Source organism: Fundulus heteroclitus, unplaced genomic scaffold (genome assembly GCF_011125445.2).
Source record: "Fundulus heteroclitus isolate FHET01 unplaced genomic scaffold, MU-UCD_Fhet_4.1 scaffold_42, whole genome shotgun sequence".
Taxonomy (NCBI): domain Eukaryota; kingdom Metazoa; phylum Chordata; class Actinopteri; order Cyprinodontiformes; family Fundulidae; genus Fundulus; species Fundulus heteroclitus.
In genome coordinates, this window is record NW_023396835.1 from 1,049,461 (window position 1) to 1,060,196 (window position 10,736).

The following is a 10,736-nucleotide window of genomic DNA, read 5'->3' on the forward strand; positions in this document are numbered from 1 at the left end:
CCTTTAAAGCCTCCCCTTTCTGCAGCCTCTCACCGCCGTAATCTGCCGTCCCTATTCTGCCGTGGGGCCACATAGAGGCTCATATTGTGTCCTCTGTGGGAGCAAAGTTGCTGAGAACACTCCACGTTTCAGAGGCCTCGTTTGGGCCGGTGTCGGCTCCGGTTACTCCCCCCCCTCACCCCCCCCACCTCCCTGCCTCTTCCGAGGGACACAGGAGTCTTATTTTACCCAGGGAGCTGCGTCTTTGTGCTGCCAAATATTGTCACAAGACCAATCTCCTTGGGCTCTTTGATGCTTCCTTCTGCCTGATGGGAAGCTCTGATATGTAGAACCAGCAGAGCATGAAGAAGTTCTCCCAGTACGTAAAGCAAAAACCTCCCTCCTCTCCGTAGATATTCCAGCTAAAGGTCCAGAAATTCTTAAAGGTATGTCTGATATTGCGAAGAAGTTCATTTCAGAAAGTCAACTCATATATAGGTTCATTACACCTGTAGTGAAATATTTCAAACCTTTCATTTCCTGTAATTTTGAGGATTATGGTTTACAGATAATTAAAACTCAAAATTCAGTGTCTCAGCTGAAATAGAATATTGCATAGGATCAACAAAAGGTGGATATTTTAAACAGAAACGTTCAATTCTTGGTCTGGGCTCCTTTTGCATGAATCGCTGCATCGATGCGGCGTGGCATGGAGGAGATCAGCCTGAGGTTCTGCTGAGGTGTTCAGGAACCCAGAGCTTCGTAAATAGTGGCCTTCAGGTTAGCTGCACTGTGGCCATAGTCTGTTAAATCCAGCAGGAAAATGAAATCAGGACCTTCTGTCAGCTGAGGGAATCATGAAAGGCTTTAAAACTTCCTGGTAGATGTCTGAGCTGACTGTGGACTTCAGAAAACCCAGTGGACCAAAACCTCAGATGGCATCTCAAATCATCACTGACTGTGGAAACCTTGGACTTCAAGCAGCGTGGACTCTGGTCCCCTCCACTCTTCCTCCAGACTCTGACCTGATTTAAAAGTGAAATGTAAACTTTTACTTTCATCTGAAAAGAGGACGTTGGACCACTGAGTGACAGTCCTGACGCTTCTGGTGTCTCTGGTTCAGAAGAGGTTTGAAACGAGGAATGCAACATTTACAGCCCATGTTTAGGATCTTTGTCTGTGCATAGCGTCTCTTGATGACTCCTGACTCAGTCTGCTCCTTGTGAAGTTCCCCAAATCCCTGAATGGATTTCACTTGGCCATCCTCTGACGGCTGTGGTTCCCCCTGCTGCTGGTGCACCTTACCTTTTCCTACCAGACTGCGTCCCTCTTACCAACCTTTAATGATACAGAACCGTGAATGACCAGCTTTTTCTGCAATGACCTTTTGTAGCTTCCCCTCCCTCTGGAGGATGCCAAGGACTGTCTTCTGGACATCTGTCCAATCAGCAGTCTTCCCCTGTGATTGTGTCGCCCATTGGCCCAGACTGAGAGACCGTTAAAACGGCCCAGAAAACCTAAAAAACTAAATGCTGTCATGTTGGCAAAATGGAGGATATAGACGATGTCAAGAGCAGGGGTGCCAATGGGAGGGCCAGGTTTATTCAATTCAATTCAATTCAATTTTATTTATATAGCGCCAAATCATGAAACATGTCATCTCAAGGCACTTTACAAAGTCAAATTCAATCATTTTATACAGATTGGTCAAAAATGTCCTATATAAGGAAACCAGTTGATTGCATCAAGTCTCTCCAAGCAGCATTCACTCCTGGAGAACCGTAGAGCCACAGGGAGAGTCGTCTGCATTGTACATGGCTTTGCTGCAATCCCTCATACTGAGCAAGCATGAAGCGACAGTGGGAAGAAAAACTCCCCATTAACAGGAAGGAAAACCTCCAGCAGAACCGGGCTCAGTATGAACGGTCATCTGCCTCGACCGACTGGGGTTACAGAAGACAGAACAGAGACACAACAAGACAGACAAAAAAGCACAGAAGCACACATTGATCTAGTAATCTGTTCTACATTATTACAATGAAAAGGTTTGTCAGGGAAACTGTAACTTTTGACAAAGGTTCTCCCTCAGACTCTTTGTTCAATCTGTCCCAAAGTGAGCAGAGAAGTCACTGATTAGAGTGAATTGTGTTGATTTAACATTGACCTGGGTGGGGATATCCATTTTACGGCCAGGTTTTATTGACAGCAGAGGGGAGTTAAAGTAAGGTTCAGTGGTTGGTAGATCTAAAAATTTGGACCAGATTATTTTATATATATTTACTGTAACCCTAATGGAAATGTTTCCACACTCTGTTTCATCTTTTAGTTGCAATCCCAGCCTTAATTTGTGTGTGAAAGCCCTGATTCCCCTATTTCTGCAATCAGTGAAGCAATCCATATCAATAAGACAGGATGTTAGTTCAAAGGTTGGTTTTATCAGTGAGGTCCTGTGCCTTTCCTCTTCCACTCCAGTCAGAAAGTCAGTTTGCTGGAGCGGGTTCGCCAGTCCAACGCGAGGCCGTCAGTGGTGATGGCCAAGAGGCCGATGGTTAACGCCGAATGCATCGAGGAGAGTCCGTCCAAGGAGCCCAAACCGGCCGGCTTCAGTAACCGCGAACGCTTCCGCACCGCCTTCCGCATGAAGGCTTACACCCTGCGCCAGAGCTCTGAGGGTAAGAACCCAAAAAACCCGAGAGTGGATCACCTCTGGTGGTCGGTGTGCATCTGTTGAGTTTGTGTTTTCTGGTGTTTGTCGTCCAGATGCTGGAGCTCTTGCAGACCCAGTCTTAGAGGACCGGGGCTTCCCTCCAGAGATCCTCCTGGAGGAGATGATCCCGACACTGAAACTGGTCATCAGGGCAGTCAGGTCAGAAGCTGCCGGTGCTGAGGGTTGTTCTGCAGTATAGAGTAATCTACCACGTTCAGTTTACAGTTATATTGAACTGTAAGCTTGAAACTAATGCGAAATCTAAAGAAGCATTTTTGAAAGATCCTTAAGAAGCATGAATGGAGATGATTCAAGACCACATTTACCCCGTTTACACTACCCTTTTTTAACCGAGCCGAGACCAGTCCGAGCTCAGTAACCGAGATAACTCTCGTGTGTAAATGGTCAGCAGACTGAACTAAACCGAGCTAAACATAACCAGACCTCACTAAATGCAGACCAGATTCTCAGCAGGTCTCGGCCTGGTTTTTTTTATCCCGGTTATCTGATAAAGAGCGCATGAGCAGACCGCGTCATGCCCTTACAGTCAGCTGACAGTCCGCGGGTTTTCCGGCGTGTCTGGCTGCACGTCCCGATTCACACTCCATTCAGACAAATTTCAGACGTTCATAATAATACTAGCTTCCTTACCGTGCAACACAATTTCCAGAGATGATTCTGCTTAGCAGTGTGATGAACCTCAGTGTCTGTCGTTGTTTCCTGCGTCTGTAAATCCTTAATAGACGTTCATTTGTCTTATCCACGTCCCAAAAGCCGACTCTGTCTAACCATAACATCCTGAATGTTACGGGCGCCGCCATTTTGATTTGCTTTGTCCCGCCTTCAATCCCAGAGAGCAGCAGTACCGCAGATCGTCACTAGGAGGCGAGGAGCAACCAAGGAACCGTGATAGCGTGGTGTGTAAACGGTCGTCAGAACGAGGCTCGGCTCGGTTAACTGATCCAAGCTCGGACTGGTCTCGACTCGGATCGGTTTAAAGGCATACTATGCAACATTTTTCAGTTAATTAATGTGTTCCATACCGTTTTGGATGATTAAATGAATCATTTCAGGTGGAACAAAGGTTTTCTCGGCCGCCCTGGGGGTCTGTGGGGGAAATACCGTACTTGCAATTGCAAGAGCCCTCGGCCCGCACACACAGGCTCAGAAGTCTCGCTTTACGGCGAGAACTTTATGTGTTTTTGCCCTGCTATTCACTATATGCACACGCGAAAACAACAACAAACAACCGCGTGTTAACGTCAAATAAACATGCAAGCATATCAAGTTTTTTTAATTATTATTATTATTTATTTATTTTATTTTTTTATGTTGGCGAGGCGGCCGATAGCGCTGCGGGAAACCCTGATGTTTATACTTTCACTGTGTTAGTCATTGTTTTTACTGCCGTTTTTTCGACTTTTCGTTGCGTTCGCCTGTCTGCTAAGCTCAAAACAACAACGCCTGGCTTGACGGAGAAACCAGAACAGCTGAGCATCTTTACGACAGTGCACTTTTACTTTCGCCCTCTGGGGGGAGCCTCGCTGGAAAATCAACCCCGGTTGCATAGTATACCTTTAACAAGGGTAGTGTAAACGGGGCTTTAATAGGATTATAGGAAGGTATGACTGGTGGGAGGAAAATTTCAGAGTCATCCGTCCAGGGTCATTAACAATAATGATTCATGTAGGGTTGTGAGGGTTCTGGTCTTTATCTCCAGTGGTCACTGGACGAGAGGCAGGGTACACCTTGGCAAGGTCGCCAGTCCATCACAGGAGAGAGACACACAACCATGCACACACACTCACACCCAAGTCCTCTGGGAGGAAGTTGGAGTACCCAGAAACAACCCACTCATGGACAGTGAAAACATTCAAACACAGAGCAGAAAGACCCAAGACCCGGGTTCCAACAGAGTCGTGAAAGTGCTCAAGAAGTGAAATCTGCCTCTCTAAGTCTAAGAGTTTCATCTTGGACAAATGAACAAGGACTTCCTGGTTTATAAAGCATGTGGTCACCCAAGGAGCCCAGAATGATTAGCGTTTCACTTTAGAAAACCACCATGATGGGTCTTAGTTCTGAGATAAAATTATATCTCAAAATGTCTCATGTACTTGGTTCTACTTTGCTGACGTTTTGTTGTTGTTGTTTTTATTTTTGCCCTTGGTGTCTTGCACTAATAAATCAGGATTATATTGGTTCCTCTACAGTATATCAGTGGTGCGAACTGCTCTCAGTTCTACGTGGAACACTATAATTAGCCCTCGGGTTCCAGCTTGTGTGCGCAGTATAACCTTTCTTTTTAGCAGGACAAAGTTAAATGTATCAACAGCAGTGATGTAAACCAGAGCTCACACACGTTAACAGTGTGCTGATACATCTATAGGCCACACAGCTGACATAATGCAGGAATTTAATCTAGCATGAAGACCTGTGAGATGAGTGATTAACCCTGTGAAAGCACTTCTTCCCTCCAGCCCATTATGTCGGGCCTGAATAGCGCCCTGAAAGGGAAGCTCAGACACGAAGGGTTTTAGTTTCAAGGCCCCCAAGACTTTGTGCCAAACACTGGAGCTCCTGCAGCAGCAGCCATGGACTCTGGGAAGAGCTGAAGATAACGGCTCAGTGGGTGGAGAAAGAGGTCTGAAGGACGAGAGCATTTCAAAGAACTGACGGATGATGCTCAAAGAACTGACGGGTTACCGTCAACGGAGTTCCCCCCTGTGTTGGTGGCAGGGTTCCACAGGTCCTTGAAAGCCTTGAAAGTTTGTGAATCTGAAAAAATAAATTCAAGGCCCTTGAAAGTTTTTTAAAACAGCCAAAAAAAACCACCTTGTCCTTGAAAGTCCTTGAATTTTTTTGTGGGGTTGAAAGTTCACACGGATGACGACTCGTGTCATTATTTTACTGCCACACGATCTTTTAAAATTATGCTGATTCCGCAGACTTTTAATTTGCAAAAGTACGTTCGCTCTTCTTCGTTAGTTGGTAGGCTACGGTTTAGGCCTACGTGCGTCCAACAGGTTATATTCACGCAGTGTTGCCAACTCAGCAACTTTGTCGCTATATTTAGCGACTTTTCAGAGTCAAAGTCAAAAACTAGCTTAATCAAAGATGAAAATAAATTGATATAATTCTGAACATCTCAATGCTGCACTTTTTTCCATAAAATTCCATGAAACGGTAGACTAATGTACATCTTATATGTAATGTAGTATGGTATAGCCATGTACTGTGGATATAAATGTAGGCTATGAATATGATCAATATCAATGTAGGCTATAAATTAAGTCCACTTTCTTGCATTGCTTGTGACCCAACAACTTCTATGCCGTTTAGTCTTTTATTGAATTTGCATTGTATTAAAATATGATAACCTATTCAGCGGTCACAGTAGGTAAATGCCGCCACGTGTGGTCCTTGAATTTGAGGAAATTGGTCCTGGAAAGTCCTTGAAAGGTCCTTGAATTTGATGTTCACCAAGGTGTGGGAACCCTGTGGTGGGCAGTTTACCTGTAATGAAGGGTTCGAATATGTAGCTCCTGTCAGGTGACTCTGTTCTGTAAAATTAATTTTACCAGACCGGACATAAGTCAAAGCCTAAATGAAAGCATTTCTGCACCAAGACTGGCCAAGTTGGCATTGAAGCGTCTGAAAAGAGCTCGTTCCATACGGGGAAAGGGTTCGGACCCACAACTTTGCCAAGTTTTATTCATCTAATGGTTTAGACATCTGATTGGGATGCCTCTCTGACATCTTCTGCTGAATGCTGCTGAGAAGAGAAGTGTCTGGGTTTTCCACCAGGACTTTTAATCTCATCAAACCATCCTTCATTTACTCTGGATAGCTCCCCCGCGACGTTAAGTGGGTATAGACACTGAGCTATATTATACACTGGAGTGCTGATTTTGCCGAAAAACTGAAGTCACTGGCCGCCATCTTGCTACTCCCTACTCTCACAGAATCCCATAGGATTTGGTTGCAACAACAAGCAGTTTTCTGGCTGTGTGAAAACGTTTCACAGGTAATTCTACAGTCAGTGGATGTACTAACACTATCAACTACTAGTAAATTAGGTGCTGAAATATTTTACATGTTATTCATATTAGATATACATATATGTATATATACATTTTTGTACATGTATATATGTATATATATGTATACATATATGTAAATATGTGTTTTTGTATATTGTTATTTATATATTTATAAATGTTATATGTATATTTAAATGAATAAAATGCAAAATATTTCAGCACATGACTTTCTCAGTACTTGATAGTTTTAGAACATAACATAAAAGTATATGGCATTTGACATTTTAAAAGTTTTAAGGCCCCCTGAACATGAGAAAATCCTCGTTATTCGATGCTGTAGCGCACATATTCCCTAGTTACTGGGGGGAAATAGGGAGTACCAATATGGCGGATGGTGGCTTCAAAGCGACTCATTCTAACAGACGGTGATTAGCACTCCAGTGTATAATATAGCTCAGTGGGTATAGACAATGGATGGATTAGCTGTTTGCCCCTTCTAAAGTTCTTTATGAATCCTCCCACCATTTAGGGAAAGTACAGTGGGCTAAACTCTGAGATGTTGAAGTCATGCAGTCATGTTCCACATTGAAACCCTTGATCTTTGGCTTTGCTTCACAGGATCATGCAATTTCTCTTGAACAAGAAGAGGTTTAAGGAAACTCTGAGGCCTTACGATGTCAAAGATGTGATCGAGCAGTACTCTGCTGGACATCTAGACATGCTCTGCAGAATTAAATACCTCCAGACAAGGTGAGCAGACACAATACAGATGTTGAGGGGATAAATTTAGTTAAATGCCTCATATCTGCTTTGCTCAACACGTTCCTTCTTTAAAGGATCGACATGATTCTTGCCCCTGGACCTCCCCTCACCCCCAAAAGCAAGAAGCCCCAGAAAACGCCCTTTAACTACCCATCTAGTCAGTCACCCAGGTACTGTTACACCACTCTTCATCACTAATACTGAAGTCTGTGATGCATGCTAATGCCTGTAAAAAAGTCTTCATATACCTGATTTTTTCTTTCTTTCAGGCATGAGTCCTACTTAGCCAAAGCCACGTCCATGCCAGATACTGAAGACCAAAGCATGATGGGTAGATTTGTCAGGGTGGAAAGACAGGTGAGAATTCAACGTTAAAATGGGTCATACACTACTTATACACATATTTATGTTTTATTACAAATAAGAATACTGTACATATGCCTAAGCCAACAGAGGACTTTGCCTTGCGATGAGACAGGCGGTAAAACTTACTTACTTACTGACCAACATTTGTAAATAGTTTTACGTTAAATGGAGCAATGGGTGACAATTCTCTGGAAGGCAGTGCGTAACTATAAATGTGTGTTTTAAAAAAGAAAAAGTTCAAACGGCCGTATTAAAGAGATAAAAGAGGTTTTCTCACCTTCATCTATCATACACAGCTGACTGACAGCTTGGAGCGACAGGTTTGGAGGATTCAGAAAAGTTTAAAAGTCAGGATCGAGATAGGCAAGGCAAGGCAAGGCAAATTTATTTATATAGCACAATTCAGTACAAAGACAACGCAAAGTGCTTTACATGATTAAAATATAGCAAAATAAAACAGAATAAAAGCAAGTAGGAATAAAATTTAGATAGAAAAAAAGAACAAAAAAGTGGTGATTCGGTTAACTAGAACAGTTGAAGGCAATCTTAAACAGATGTGTTTATAATCTTGATTTAAAGTAACTCAGGCTTTCAGCACTTTTACAATTTTCTGGAAGTTTGTTCCAGATAAATGGAGCATAGGAACTAAATGCTGATTCTCATAGCAGGAAACATTTGGCAGCTTTGAACTTCTCCTGGAAAACCAGAAATTTTCTTTTTTAATTCTTCAGTACTGGGAAATTTGGTAGATTTGCAGATTAAATGTCTTTCAGAAATCCTGATTAATTACTATTTAAACTTTTAGTCTTAGTTTGATTGGCCAATGCCCTGTTTTCCAGTTTGAAAGCAGCTGAACAGCTGTACCTAATAAATTGGCCAGTTAGTTTTTTTATTTTTATTTATTTGACAGGGACAGTACAATTAAACATTGCAACCAAACAGGTGGCCGATGTCCAAGTACATAAGGCTTGTAGCCATGGGCTAATTTGCAGCCTTCGTCCCTCGTTAGGCTTTTAAAAGGTGTAAGCATTAAGAGGGAAGGAAGGTTAGTAAAGACACACAAATGCATACAAAACAAGAGAAGTTAAAACAAACAATACAGTACAAGCCAGTTTAGTGTTCACACTTTTGATTGTCTTTGAGCCATTTTTTCAATCTTGCGGAGAAAAGTTGAATCTAAATTATAATAATAATATTATTTATTATCTATGCAACGTACATTTGAATGAAACTTGTTCTCTGCATTTAACCCATCCCCTTTGGGAGCAGTGGGCGGCCGGGGAGCAAACTGGGATTAAGGGTCTTGCTCAGGGACCCAGAGTCTGTGGGAGTTCAACCCAGAACCTCCTGGACACAAGCACAATGCTGTAACCACTAGGCTATAATCTCCAAACTAAGTTTTAAACATTGATTAGTAGGTTACTGACTTTTCTTTGGATTAAACAAAATGGATGTAACTCTTTTCTGTAAAAAAGAAGCTTTTTATCTTCTCTAGGCCTGAGAAATTCAGAATAACCAAGTACTAAATTTATTCAAAGTTAATTTCTTCTCTAGAACCATGTAGAAAACGTCTCCCTGTTCTCAACCTGGATAGTAAATGGCTGAGCTTGGACTAATTTGGGAGCTGGATGAATGTGTGTCTCTCAGGTGGAGGACATGGAGAAGAAGCTGGACTTCCTGGTGGACATGCACATCCAGCACACCGAGCACCTGCAGGTGGACTCGGCCGGCGACGCCCGGATGACCCTGGAGGCCTGCCACCCGACCGCCAACGGTGAGATCCGGCGGGTTTTCCTCAACTACTCCGAGGTGTTCCCACAGATGTCCTACCAGGTGCCCGTGAGCAAAGGGAATCCAACCTGCAGCAGGGGGCGGGGCGGCAGGCCGGGGCTCAGGATGGCGGGGGCAGCCGACCCGCCAGCAGCCATCCCCACGTACACAGAGCGCCCGACCGTGTTGCCCATCAGCTCCCTGCAGGACCTGTCGGCGGGGCCGGGCAGGACCACAGGGGGGCGGGGGGCCGACTCGCCGCTCTCGCTGCTGTCGGTGAACCACGAGGAGCTGGAGCGCTCGCCCAGCGGCTTCAGCATCTCCGGGGAGCGGGAGGGCGAGGCCGGGTTCGATCTGTCCATGGGGGCCGCCGTGGCGTCCGGGGAGAACAACTGGACGAGACCCAGGCCGAGCTACTTGGCCGAGGGGGAAACGGACACGGACACGGACCCCTTCACGCCAAGCGGGGGGGCCCTGCCTCTCTCCTCCACCGGGGAGGGGTTCGGGGACGCCGAGTGGAACACGCCGCCCTGAAACACATCGGTCGCCGCAACTCTGAGACCTTAAATCCAACCCATGCCTCTAAGCCCAAACCCAGCGGGCCAAAGCCACGCCTTTGGGCTGAAGCTTTGGGACGACGGTGCGTCTTATCCGCCTCGATGCTGCACGTTCTAAACGAACGGTCATCGACCATTAGACCACCACCAGGCAGAGCCATGGCAATGGGTCCTCCTCAAGAACAAAACAAACAAAAAAGGTAAAATAGACGGTTTGTAAAGAAAAAGACTCTGTACAGCGCACTCTTCACAAAAAAAAAAAACTAGCTAAAAAAGAGCATTATACATACTATATACACCCAAAAGCTTTACTGCTGCAAAGCCAACCGCACTGCATGTAACGCATGCGTTTTTTAGTGTAGACACTGCAAATTTCAGGATATATCAGGAAAAAAAAAAAAAAGAACAGAGATTGAATGGAAACATGTACCTGCTATGCCATTTTGTAACACTTATTTTTTTATATGAAGACATCGTTGTTTTTTGCATGGTTTGCATGATGCTGCACCATTCTTGGGGGTGATAATTAGAGGGCGATACTGGAACCAAAAGTCT

The 10,736-nt window shown here is 44.3% G+C and overlaps 1 protein-coding gene across 2 annotated transcripts in view; it reads left to right on the forward strand.

Moving 5' to 3' along the window:
- Positions 1-10,444, forward strand: part of kcnq3 (potassium voltage-gated channel, KQT-like subfamily, member 3) — a 95,036-nt gene extending 84,592 nt beyond the window's left edge. The window contains exons 11-16 of one of the 2 annotated variants that reach the window (XM_012852639.3): positions 2,452-2,651; positions 2,740-2,845; positions 7,345-7,476; positions 7,563-7,658; positions 7,758-7,845; positions 9,502-10,158. In XM_012852639.3, the coding sequence (XP_012708093.2) occupies positions 2,452-2,651; positions 2,740-2,845; positions 7,345-7,476; positions 7,563-7,658; positions 7,758-7,845; positions 9,502-10,158 (1,279 nt within the window). Of the gene's footprint in view, positions 1-2,451; positions 2,652-2,739; positions 2,846-7,344; positions 7,477-7,562; positions 7,659-7,757; positions 7,846-9,501 lie in introns of both variants that reach the window. The other variant, XM_036131310.1, reaches the window with a different exon arrangement.
- Positions 10,445-10,736: the final 292 nt, after the last annotated feature.